This window comes from Tupaia chinensis, unplaced genomic scaffold (assembly GCF_000334495.1).
Source record: "Tupaia chinensis unplaced genomic scaffold, TupChi_1.0 Scaffold000360_1, whole genome shotgun sequence".
NCBI lineage: Eukaryota > Metazoa > Chordata > Mammalia > Scandentia > Tupaiidae > Tupaia > Tupaia belangeri.
The window spans coordinates 2,184,028-2,197,883 of record NW_006159856.1 but is presented as its reverse complement, the minus strand read 5'-3'; the positions used below and the strand labels follow the sequence as shown (position 1 = coordinate 2,197,883).

Below are 13,856 nucleotides of genomic sequence, written 5' to 3'. Positions count from 1 at the left end.
TCTAATGTTCCTTTGTCCTCAAAGTACAACCTGGGTACCCTATCAGGAACTGCTGTCCCTATCCTCCTTTGTTATGCTGTTCCTTGGCACTTACCACATCATGCACAAACCCTCTCAGGACAGCTGAAGCTGATTGCTGTATCCCATTGCCTACTCTGTACTGGTGCCTGGATATGCCTGTCACACGGAGGACAGTGAAGAGTATCATAAACCCTAAACTGCCTCCTGGAGCTACAAAAGGGTTCGCACATCACTGGGTTGTCCCATCCCACCATGTGCCCCAGCAGAAAGCAACCAGACGAGGTCTCCTGCTGTACTAATGTATTCCATCTTTCAAAAAGAAAGACATGATTTTAATATTACTTAACAATATGTTAAAAAAGTAGCCAGGCAGGCCTCCGTGTTAATACAGTCGTACACTCTATAACAGACTTGATGGTGTGAGTACTGGGTGGGTTTCTTGTTTTTTAACTTTCTCATTCTGCAAGGGGTCTTACACAAGCTGGCTACAAGTCAGGGGGGATCAAACACAAACAGCGCAACGTGTACACTCAGAAACAGTAGATTGTGGAGGAGAACAAAGGAGGCCTGCCCTGCCCAGCCCGCCTCGGATGGGACGCAGGGGCACACGAGAGCTGAGTGACGGCCGACACCCCGGCGGGGACAGATGACAGGACAGGGTGAGATGCAGAGGCAACAGCCACATGGATGGTGCAAACTTGTTCTGGCCAGGGCCCAGGCCTCCGAGGCTGCAGTGGTAGGAGGAATTGGCAGGAACTACTGTTCCAATCCGACAGCACAGAGCTACGATCAAAGAAGTCTCACTCACAGACTACACGCACACGAGCTAACGACGCAGGTCGAGCAAGTCCTCAGTCTGGGGTCTCAGGCTGTGGCATCCCGCCCGCGTGGCTCTCGGTGGCCTGGCCACTCTGGGGGGCCAGTGGGGGGCTTGACTCTTGGGAACACAGAGTACAGCCCGGCCCACCTCCTGCGTGTCCCTCTCCAGCATTCCTCATCAGTGGGCTGCAAAGGTGGCTTTTTTCAAGCTAAAATTGGACCAGTTGATAGACAGTCTTTGTCGGGTCTGTCTTGCAGAATCCAAGCAGAACCTATGAAGACAAAAAGGCAAACAGTCACCAGAGCAAATACCCCACACCCAAACTGATGCCGGGCAAAGTCTACTAGCCTCCAGGTTCTTGCTTTAAACTCACTGGTGAGGACTTAGTGAAAGGTGTCTAGAGTCAAAGGTTCCCTCTCACCTCCTAAACACCTTGCTGCAGGCCTCATTTCAGAAGGTGCAAGGACCCTTGGGAGACAGTTCCATCTTTGGGATACTGGCCAGGTGTTCTGTGTGTTCTGTCTCGAGTCCTGGTTTCCTACCTTTTCCTTCAGAGAACAGCAAGGTTACAAGACAAACAACATGCTCAAGGTGGAGGGTGGGAGGGGTGGCTAGACCTGGAATACAGGTCTCTGTCCCTCCTTTCTGGGAAGGGCTGAGCTCAGCCTTTAGGGGAAGTGTGTTATAGGCCCATCAGAGAATGTGAAGTGTATCCTGCCTGGTCTTGTTGAAAGCCACCAGCTTGCCCATCTTCCTTCCTCATGTGGCTGTGACAAGAAGGGCCTGGAGGTGGCTGTTTACCTACCCTAGTGGCACCTTGTGGTCCTGGGTGTCTGGTCTGGTACCACAGCAGCAGCCTACGGGGGAGCAGGTAATGGCTGTGTGTGTATGCGTGTGTGGAGGGGTTGCAACTGTGCACCTCAGACATATCCAAGGCTAATGGGAGTGGGAAGGTGGGACTAGAGGGTAGCCTCAGGCTAAGGGTTACCACGCAAGAGGCCAGGAAGGCTGATATAGCAGTGGCTCAGTGGACAGAAACAGGCTGGAGTAACCGAGGGAAGGAATGAAAAACCCAGGGCTGGGCTGGTGGCCTAAGGTGACCATAAAATCAGGAGATGTGCTCAGGACTGTGTGAGAGGCCACCAGAGGCCCTGAGATAAGCCCTAGAGAGCTTATGTGACCTGGAAGCTCCTTCCTGGTCACCATGGAAGCCAACTCTATCAACTCTTTTTCAACTCTATCAACTCTTTTTCAACTCTACCTGGGAAAGCAGAATTACAAGACAAAAGCAAATTAACATGAGCTCTGCCTGCCATGGGAACTATGGAGAAGACTGGCCACAGAGCAGGAGGCTCTGGTGCCTGGATGATCAACCACTAATCCTGGGATCAGCAAATGTTTTCTGTAATGGGCCAGACAGTAAATACCTTGGGCTTTGCAGGCCCTATGTTCCTGTTGAAACTACTCAACTCTGCCACTGTAGCAAAAAGCAACCACAGAGAATATGTAAGCATAGCTGTGATCTAATAAATTTTATTTAGAGACAAGGAAATTGGAATTTTGGATAATTTTTCTGTGTTATGAAATATTTTTTCTCCTAACTACTTAAACGAAGAATTTTCAGCTCATGAGTTGTACACATAGATGACAGGCTGGGTCTGGCCTGTACCTCATAGCATATGACCTGTATTAAGATAAGCTTGGGCCAGCCGGTAGCATAGTGGTTAAGGTGCTGGATTCCCACATGGTCAACCACAGTTCAAGTCTTGGCTTGAAACTTACCAGGCATGTGTGTGTGCATGCCCAAAATCCTGAGAGGAGAAGGGATGACAAGGGAACAAGGGATTGTGGTATGGCCATTACCCCTGGGGGGTGATTTCTCACTTTCTCTCTTTGGTGAGTGCACGTATGCTATACCAAAAATCTCTCTCTAAAAAAAAAAAAAAAAAAAAAGATAAGCTTAGTCCATGTATAAATCACTAAGATTTCAGTCTATCCTAATTTATTCATAAATTCAAACATGAGTGTAATCTGAAGTGAAGAAGATAGGATTACAATACTCTGATCATGTCTTCCTTACCCTCCCTCCAGTTTGGGGACATGTTGCCTATAAATAAAAGCCCACCAGCCTCTGAGGCTGGGTGTTAGCCTCTACGCTCCTTGTCTGTGCTCTGGATTACAACTCCCTGCATGCTAACAGCTTTTAAGAGAGCCTGCTTTGCCCCCTAATTCCCAGGCAAAAATGGCTGATTATTATTGTTATTTGGCATAGGGTATGTGTGCTCACTAGAAGAGAGAGAAAAGGAGACATGATTCTCTAGAAGGGATGGCCATGCTACAGTCCCTTCTCCTCCATTCTCCTTTCGGGATTTTGGGCATGCATGCACATGTGCCTGGCTTGTTTTTCAAACCCCTGGGTCTGTGGAACTGTGCAGGTGGCCATGTGGGATCCATCTACCTTAACCGTCATGCCACCTAGCCATAATGGCTGATTCTTATACTGAATGAAGAAAAGAACATTTTCTTTCAAAAACCTTTACTTTGTATAATTTAAGTTTTTTCCATTCTGGCTCTAATTTGGGTGGCAAAAATTTGAGTGAAATGTGAAGTGGTTGTCACTCAGCTAGAAGGTAAAATTAAGTGTACTTGCTTAAACTGTGGTTCAGTAATCTGACTACAAATATTTGTGAATGCCTAAATTTGCACACTTTGACCTCCATTCAGGCCTGAGTCCATTGCCAGGGAAGGGCTGTTCTACCTCCTAGAATCCAAATTCTCTCCCTGCTACAGCTGGCCAAACTGAGTCTGTACCATCACCTTCTACGCTTTAGGAAGCTTCTGCTGCTACTATCACCTTCCAATTCTAGCAATCACCTCCTGACTCTCCATTTGTGTGTGTGACCTCTGGCCCCACACCTATCTCTACATACCTGTGGAATGCTTAAAACCATCAATCATATGCCTGCCCAGAGTCATTCAATGAAGAAATCTAATCATAACCAGTAAGAACTGTTTTTCTGTTTTGTTTTTTAAGATTTCTGCCTAAAACAAACCAACCAACCCTGAGGTGCTTGCCAGAGAGAGAGAGAGAAAGACAGTGAGAGGGAAAGTGAGAAATCATCCCCCAAGGGGGATGACTACACTGCAATCCCTTCTCCTCCATTCTCCTCTTGGGATTTTGGGCACACACACATATGTGCCAGCATGATTTTTTCTTTCTTTCTTTCTTTTTTGAGAGGTTTTTTTTTTTTTTCCCCTTTTGGGGGTTTTTTTTTTTTTTTTTCCCTTTTTTTTTTTTTTTTTTTTTTTCTATAGGGTACATGCATTTGCTAGAAAGACAGACAGAAAGCAAGAAATCACCCCCTTGGGGATGGCCATGCTACAATCCCTTTTCCTCCATTCTTCTCTCAAGATTTTTGGCACGCATTCATACACACCTGGGATGAGTTTCAAGCCACTGGGTCCAGGACGAGAACTGCAGCTGACCATGGGGGAGTCTAGTGCCTTAACCACTATACCACATGCTGGCCCTTTTTGGAAAAGTTCCTGGGTAGGAAGTATTGGGTTGTTGGAAAAGTCATGATGTATTTTTTCTATTCAAAAATGCATGATGACTTTTTTGATGACACAGCACAATTTAAGGTTGAACAGAAACAATAATAGGTAGCATTTTTGTTTTGCACATGCTTTCACATCTTTCTCTTTTAGGAACTGTTTCATATAGATATCTTTTTTCTTGTAGTGCAGTAAATCATGTATACCACCAGGTTAAGGGTATCTCCTATTGCTAGTTTACCATTTTCCTCTTAATTGTAAGTGGATGCTAAGATTTTTTTATCGTCAGAAGTTTTTCATTTTTAAAATTTCTCAATTGTCAGAGGTGGGGGCCAGCTGTACAATTTGAGTCCTGGAATCAGTGACTTGACTAACATGCTAGGTGCGTGTGCCTGCATGCCCAAAATTCTGAGAGGAAAACGGAGAAGGGATTTCAGCATGTCTGTTCCCCTGGATGGTGAATTTTCACTTTCCTTCTCTCTCTGTCTCTATTAAGTGTATGCACATTATAGCAAAAAAAACAACAAAAACAAAAACTGTCAGAGCTGTGTGCACTTGCCAGAGAAGAGGAGAAAGCACCACCCAATGGGGCATGGTCATCCTGCAATCCCTTAATTTCTCCCCTGTAAGGATTTGGGGTATGTCTTTTTCAAGCTGCCTGGGCTGGGATTTGACCCCCAGTTGGCCATGTGGGATCCAGCTTCCTAAACCATGAGGCCATGTGGAAGCTCTCATATTTTCTTCTTCATTAAGACTTTATATTTTTCATTATGTTGGTGGGTTCATTTGTTCATTCATTCATATCTGCTATAGGGTACATGTACTTACTGGAGACACAGAGAGGGAAAGTGAAAAACATCCCCTGAGAGGGATGGCTATGCGACAGTCACGTCTCTATTCTCCCCTCAGGATTTTGGACACACATCCAGTGTGTTTTTTAAGCCACCAGGACTAGGACTTGAACTGCATACCTGGCCATGCAGTATCCAGCCATCTTTTTTTTTTTTTTAACTTTATTTATTTATTTTAATTTGACCAGAGAGTGACAGAAAGAGAGAAAGTGAGAAAGCAAGCCACCAGGTCCAGGACTCAAATCACGGTTGGCCATGTGGGAGTCCAGCGCCCTTAACCACCACACCACCTGCTGGCCCTCGGAGCCAGCTGTCTTAACCGCCACACCACCAGCTGGCCCCTATTTTATTTTATTTAAGTTTTTAAAATATAATTATTTATTTAATTTTACTTGTTGTTATTTATTTTTTAATTTGACCAAAAAGAGACAAAGAGCAAGACAAAGTGTGAAAGCAAGCCACCAGGTCTGGGACTCAAACCATAGTCAACTGTGTGGGCCCAGTGCCTTAACCACCATGCCACCTGCCGGCCCCTCATTTAAATTTTAAAATTGCTTGCAGGGCCAGTTTGTGGCCTGGTAGTTATGTGAGCTGGATCCTACATGGCTGACTGTGCAGTTCAAATTACAGGCCTGGTGGCTTCAAAAACATGCCATGCCCAAATCCCAAATGGAGAAGGGATTGTGGCATGACCATTTGTCTTGATGGCAAGGGAAGGATGTGTGTGCTTTCTCACTTTCCTTTTCTCTCTCTCTCCAGCAAGCACATGTGCCCTCTGGCAAATTAAAAATCAATCAAATTTAACAAACTTGTTCCCAGTGTTCTCTTAGTTTATTTTAATTTCTGTACTGTCTATAATGATTTCCTTTTTACTTATACACTTACAAAATTAAACAAAACTTTTTTATTATGGAACATTTCAAACACACCAAAGTAGGATACAATAGTCACAGCCTAACTTTTACAATTATCAACATTCTATTTCTTTGTCCATTTAATTATGGTAATTTTTGTTTCTTTTCTTGATCAGCCTACTAAAGGTTTATTTAGTGTCTTTAATGAATCATATTTTGGCTTTACTAATCTCCTCTACTATACCTTTATTATCTTTTTAATTTACCAGAGGGCACATACACTCACCAGAGAGAGAGATAGAGACAGAAAGAGAGGAAAAGGGAGAAAGCACCCCCTGATGAAGCATCTCACCACCAAATATGTCATTTATTGCAGGTTTTTATTGTGGATACTTTACTTTTTACCACATTAAGAACATGCCCTTCTGGGGCCAGATGGTGGGTGGTTGGGGCCCTGGACTCCCACATGGCCAACCATAGTTTGAGTCCCGAACATGAGGGGTTGAGTTCTTACTTTCCCTTTCTCTCTCTGGTCAAATTAAAAAATAAATAAAATAAAATAAATAATTCTTAAAAAAAAAAAAAAAAGAAAATGGAAAAAGGATATACCCTTCTAGTCCTAGTTTGTTACAAGTTTTTATTATGAAGGGATGGTAACTTTAGCAAATGCTTTTCTGCACCTGCTAATATAAACTACACAGAAAATAGATATAATTTCCAGAAACACTTAGAATTTTATATTTCGTACATGAGTAAATAATTTTTTTTTGCATTGCATACTACTTCTTTTGTGTGTATTTAAAACAAAGAGTGCTGCTTCCAAAGGAAAAAATGAGTTTCAAAATAATTTTTATCTTAATTCACATAGTAGATAAAACATTACTGAACATAGTACTCATAAAGTCTAAGAGAAAAACTGAGCAAATAACTGAAGTATTACCTTACTCCTTAAAAACATAACACATCAGTGTGTTCCAATACCAAAACACATCAGGAACACCTGAAGGCTCACAAGAACACAAATGGCAGTCTTTCCCCAGAGTTGACTCGGCAGGTTTGAGAAAAGGCCCAGGTTCCCAGATGATTCTGCTGGTCTAGGACCACTGTGAAAATCACAGCTACAACTATTCTTTGAACATACAGGGGCAAGAGAAGTGAGTGTGTGAGAATGAGTATGTGTATGTTATAGATGGGACAGGTAGCAGGCATAACCTGCCAGAATGCTACTAGTAACCAGGCTGCTGACTGACCCAACTTCATTCAACACAACCAGTGATATGGGAGGATTATGAGAGAGAAAATCAAACATGTATGGCAGTAATGAAACACTGTTTCGAACACGAAGCCCTCCCATTTACCTTTTGAAATACTCCACTTCCCTTTCTGTCTCATCCATATCCACACTGTCTAGGTCGATATCTTTAGGCAGAAAGACATCATCTGTAAAATCAAAGAAAAGAGGCAAGTCAAATTATAACAACAGGCTGCTATGGTCGGAATGTATTCTCCCAAAAATGCACACCCTGAAATCTGGCTATGATGCGATTAAGCAAGTAAAAATGTAATATAATTACGGTGTTTAAAAAAAACCCGGGAGATTAGAATAAGAAAAAAATCATCAGGGTACACCCCAACACTCTTCAGAAGATTCCTGGGGGCCCAGCTGCAGTGGCATAAGTGGAAGGGTGCTGCTGCAAAATGGCTGAAGGCATATGGCAGGTGTGGTGGCATAAGCTTGTGGTCTTAGCTAACTGGGAGGTTGGGGCAAAAGAACTGAGACATGGTAAGACCCTGTCAAAAGTAGTTTCTGGTGGCCAGGCACTGTGATGCAGTGCCCTGCAAGGGCGGACTCTACGTACTGACTGCAGGTTCAGGTCCTGGGTCAATCTGAAAACATTCTGGACATACACACAGGTGTCTAGGATCCTGAGGAGCTAGAGAGCTGGGAAAAGAGGATCATGGTGTGACGAGACCCTGTAGAGGGTTTCTCTCTCTCACATACATGTGTGTGAGTTTCTAAGCACCTGCACGAACGCACGGATAACTCATCTCCTATGTGGACAACTTTTCTCCTACACAGGCAACTCTGTCTGAATGCCCTGCTGGCCTAGAGCTCCCTATCCTCTGACTTCTGTACTTGTTCCCTGTACCTCCTCTGTATCCCTAGGGGTCTCAGTAGCCACCTGGATGCTGACAACCACCAATCCCCCACCCTACCCTCACCTTACATCTCCTTCCTGAGCACATCTATCAAGCCACCTCGTCTTCTATGTCAACCCTTCAGTCACCTAACTCCCAACATGGGCAAAACTGCACCCAGTATAATCTGCTGCCAGCATGCCCTTTCTCCTGTGCACCCAGGCTGCCAAGACATGACCTAGCAATGGTTGTCCCTGCTCTTCCCCCCTCTCACATTATACTTTCACCAGGTGAGGCATATTCTTCCTAAGTCAGAGATCACTGCTCCTGTCTACCTACTGCTACTGTTTCTGTGCTGGGCTAGACCATGACATCCTCACCTCCCTTTCTGGCTCCTCAGTCCTAGGTTTAACTTCACCTGATCTAATATTGGCTAAGCAAACCCTACAAAATGACCCAACTGCAGCAGCAACCCCATTTCCACAGCCCAACCTGTTCCTTCCCAATCTCTGAGACATATTACAACCTCGCCTGTACCCTCCATCTGTGTATGGCTCTCCTGCCTTGGCCTCTACAGTGGCTGCACCTCTACCTGGAAGGTCTCTTCATCACCGGATCACCACCCACTCTCCTCTCCTATGCCTATCCGGACTACTGGGCTCGGCCCATTCTCTCTATGTGATGTTTTACATTTTGTAAGAGAGGATAAGGTTGGGGCAGTAATGGTGTAACTTAAATGATTCAGAGTGTGAAAAACCCTGGAAAGGAACAGATGCTCAATTCAAAACAAAACAATTATTTTAAGAATACAGCACCTGGGCTGGCAGGTGGCATGGTGGCTAAGGGCACTGGACTCCTACATGGCCAATCATGATTCAAGTCCTGAAATTGGCAGCTTGCTTTCTCACTTTCCTTCTCTCTCCCTCTTGCTCTCTTGTCAAATTAAAATAAGTAAATAAATAAAGTTAAATAATTCTTAAAAAAAAAAAAAAGGACTACAGCACATGCTTCATACTCATTCTCCCTATCCCTACTCTATAACCACTTTGGCTATTTCAGTCCACACTTGTGTTCATAAGGGTACACAGCTGGTTTGAGGGCTGGGTCATGCTTCCCCAGTAGACTCAGGACCAAAAGGAAATGACTAAGTTCAATGGAAACACAGCCAGTGACTGAAGCCTAATGCAGAATGGCAAATATGAGCGAGAGCACAGGGACAGATGCTGACTTTAGAAGGCTCCACACATCTGCAGAGAGGCCCTTCAGAGGCATGAGCAGGCAGCTCAAATTTTTGTTTTTTAAAGATTCAAGCAGCAGGAAAAAAAAGCCCCAGAATGCACGAGGAAGGGTGAGACAGGGCAGGAACAGGAAAAGATGTAAGAAAAGTGAAGTACAGAAACCACAATCTCAACAACCATTCATCCCATAAATGGTTCTAGAAGAACAGCTCCAGCTTGGGACCAGCAGTTAGCGTAATGGCTATGTCGCTGGACTCCCACGTAGTCGACCGCAGTTCGCGTCTCGGACCCGATAGCTTAAAACTCACGCCGGGCGCATGTGCGTGCGTGCCCAAGATCCCGGGAGGAGAATGGAGGAGAAGGGATTGCAGTGTGGCCATCCCCCTGGGGGGTGGTTTCTCGTTTTCTATCTCTCTGTCTGGCGAGTGCATGCACCCTATAGCAAAACAAACAAACAAACAAACAAACAAACAAAAAAACTCTTAAAAAAAAAAAACCCAAAAAACAAAAAAACCTCTCAAAAAAAGAACAGCTCCAGCTTTACAAGACAAATGATGTATAGTGACTGAATGTTTTAAAAAAATATAATTTGAAAAAAAAAAAGAAAAGCTATTTGATGATGATTATGTAGATAGCAATATTTTTGTCTTGACTAATATGCATGGTAATCATGCTGGAAAAAAATGTTATACACTGTAAAGATATATGTGATTAAATGCAATATAAAAAAATAACAATTAAAAAAACCCAGCTCCAGCCACAAAGGCAAGCACAGAGTTGGCATGTCTTCAGGAAGTACTTCACACTAAAGAGATTTCTAGTATTCTTAAGTTATAATTAGAACTGAAAATCAGTCTGTAAAATCTTGGTATAAGAAGAAAATGAAACACATTATTTTTTTTAAAGAGATTTTTGCTATAAGGTACATGTACTCGCTGGAGAGACAGAGAAAGACAAACAGAAAGTGAGAAACCATCCCCCCTGAAGGATGGCCATACTGCAATACCTTCTCCTCCATTCTCCTCTTGGGACCTTGGGCATGCACGCACACATACGGTGTGAGTTTAAGCCACCGGGTCCAGGACTTGAACCACAGTTGACTGATGGGAGTTCAGTGATGTAACCATTATGTCATCTGCTGGTTCTTAAACACAATTTTAACCAGAGTAACTGGAAGAGATTTTCTATAACAATGCCACTTTTTTTTTTTTTTGACAGGTTTTTGCTATAGGGTACGTCTGCTCGCCAGAATGACAGAGAGACAGAAAACAAGAAATCACCCCCCAGGGAGGATGGCCACGCCGCAATCCCTTCTCCTCCATTCTCCTCTCGGGATCTTGAGCATGCACGCACATGCACCTGGCTTGGGTTTAAGCTACTGGGTCTGGGACTCGAACCGCAGCGACTACATGGGAGTCCAATGACATTGCCATTACGCCAATTGCTGATTTCAGTAGTACCACATTTAAAAAAAAATAATTATTTTATTTTAATTATTAATTTTGAATGTGATCAGAAAGAGACAGAGAGAGAAAGGGAATATAAGAAAGCAAGTCACCAGGTCCAAGACTTGAACCAATAGTCAATTAGTAAGAGTCTAGTGCCTTAACCACCACATCACCTACTGGCCCCTCAGTAACAGTATTTGAAAGCTATCTGTCACTGTTAATATGACAGGAAACAGTTAACTTTGCCAGAGTTCAGAGAATTCTGGAGCCCTACTTGAGGCAATACATCTGAGGATAAGCATCAGCCATCCAAAGATGACAGGACACTCAGCAGAAGGACCTGCCTGCATACCCTATATTAACTGCATACCTAAGGGCATCTACTCCATGTCTGAAAAAGCAGAATGCAGGTGAAAAATGAAGAGAACAGACCAGGAAAGAGCCATGCAGAAGAATGGAATTAGCAATGAACAGGTGTTAGAGGATCCTCATAACACCAATAAGGTAGGCTATGAGAGGATAAACAGAGAACCCAAGCACTGTGAGCATTAAAGTATAAAGGAAAATACCATGTCAAAACACAAACTTTTCTTAAAAAATCTTTTTCTTTTAGGTTTTTGTCATAGGTATGTGTGCTTGCCAGAGAGAGAGAGAAAGTAAGAAATCACCTGGGGGGGTTAGTGGCCATAAAAACACACATGTGCCCACATGATTTTCAAGCCACCAGGTCTAGGACTTGAACTGTGGTTGACCATGTGGAAGTCTGGCATTTTAATCACCACACCACCTACTGGTTCCTTTATTTTCCCCTAAAGAAATAAAATAGAAACCAGCAGATAGCATAATGGTTACGTTGCTGGACTCCTCTGTAGTCAACTGTGGCTTAAGTCCCAGATCCAGCAACTTAAAACTCATGCTGGGTACATGTGTGTGCACGCCCAAAATCCAAGAGGAGAATGGAGGGGAAGGGATTGTGGTGTGGCCATTCCCTCTGGAATGCTTGCTTTTTGTCTCTGTCTGTCCAGTGAGCACGTGTGCCCTATAGCAAAAATCTCTCAAATATAAAAAGAAAAAGAGCAACTCCCCCATCACATAAAAAAGCAGTAAATATAAAATATAGGAAATAATTATAAAATAACCACAAGGTGAGGCTGGCAGGTGGCATGGTGGTTGAGATGCTGAGTCAACTACAGTCGACTCCCACATGGTCGACTGTGGTTTGAGTCCCAGACCTGGCAGCTTGCTTTCTTACTTTCCCTCTCTCAGTCAAACTAAAAATAAATATAATATTTTTTAAATGATGGAGTTGGGAACAACTATGTAATCATATCCATAAACGTGGATGAACTTAACTCACAAAAGAGGAGATTTTCAATGTGGCTCACAAAGTAAGATGGCTGTACTATACATAAGAGAATCACCTAAAATCAAGACAGTGAGAAAAAGCTGGAAACCAAGGGATGAGGACAAAGCCAATGGAAGCAAAAAAAGGCAGGGACAGCAATCACGATCCTAGCAGAAGAAGAACTCAAGCCAAAAGCACAAAACAAAACAAAAAGGAGGACTTTAAAAAATACTAAAAGCCACAATTCACAAAGAACATGTAACAGGTAGGAATGTGCCCCAAGTAACACAGGAACCACCTTTACAAGAGCAAAGCTATAGGAGATGCTAGAAAATATAGACAGAAACACATTATTAATGTATGACAGAAGACAGTTCACGAGGACAAAAAATAGAAACACATAAGGCCTAAAAATGTAATAAATCAATACTGCACAGGTAAATATGGATTTTTTTTTGGGGGGGAGAGGTTTTCGCTATAGGGTGCGTGCGCTCGCCAGACAGACAGAGCGAGACAGACAGAAAGCGAGAAATCACCCCCCAGGGGGGATGGCCACGCCACAATCCCTTCTCCTCCATTCTCCTCCCGGGATCTTGGGCATGCACGCACACGTGTCCGGCGTGAGTTTTAAGCCAGCGGGTCCGGGACGCGAACCACGGTCGACTATGTGGGAGTCCAGCGACATAGCCATTATGCTAACTGCTGGTTCCCAACATTGAATTTTATATGAGAGAGGAAACACACTTTTTTTGAAAGGTTTTTGACAGAGGGATGTGCACTTGCCAGAGAAAAACTGAGCAAGAAAGAGAAGTGAGAAATATCCCTGCTCCTCCTGGGAGTTGGCGCGCGCGCACACACACACACACACACACACACACACAGAGTGTGATTTTCAAGCCACTTGGTTTGGGACTCAAACCTCAGTTGGCCATGTGGGAATCCAATGCCTTAGCCACAACACCACGTGCTGGCCCTGAGAAAATCTCAGTGTATCAGTCATAAAAGCAAACATAAACTAAGTCACTAAGAAAATATCAGGAAGATTGAAGAAGAGATATTATGAGCAATAATTATAAAGCAAAAGCCTAGAACTTTTTTTTTTTTAAATAGATTTTTTGTGTTAGGAAGCATGTATTTGCTGGTGACAAAAAGAGGGAAAGTGAGAAATTACTCCCCCAGAGGGGCTGGCCCAGCCATAATCCCCTCTCCATTCTCCTCTCTGGATTTTGGGCATGTATACACATACACCCAGTTTTCTTTCTTTCTTTTTTTTTTTTTTAAGAATTATTTTATTTAACTTTATTTTAAAAATTTATTTTAATTTCACCAGAGAGGGACAGAGTGAGAGTGAGGGAGAGAGGGCGGAGAAAGCAAGCCACCAGGTCCTGGACTCAAATTGCAGTCTATCATGTGGGAGTCCAGCACCCTTATCCACCCAGACACCTGCCGGCCTCACTCAACATGATTTTTTAAATAAATATTTTTATTTTATTTAAGTTCATTTATTATTATTTTCAATTTGACCAGAGCGGGACAGAAAGAGGAGGGGGGAGAATGAGAAGGCAAGCTGTCAGGTCTGGGACTC

The 13,856-nt window shown here is 43.4% G+C and overlaps 1 protein-coding gene across 2 annotated transcripts in view; it reads right to left on the bottom strand.

The window, feature by feature from the left end:
• Positions 1-306: 306 nt before the first annotated feature.
• Positions 307-13,856, bottom strand: part of FAM193A (family with sequence similarity 193 member A) — a 157,162-nt gene continuing 143,612 nt past the window's right edge. For both annotated transcript variants that reach the window (XM_006152917.2, XM_006152918.2), the window contains exons 19-20: positions 7,460-7,541; positions 307-1,112 (exon numbers count right to left, since the gene is read on the bottom strand). In XM_006152917.2, the coding sequence (XP_006152979.1) occupies positions 1,019-1,112; positions 7,460-7,541 (176 nt within the window). In that variant the 3' untranslated portion in view covers positions 307-1,018. The remainder of the gene's footprint in view (positions 1,113-7,459; positions 7,542-13,856) is intronic.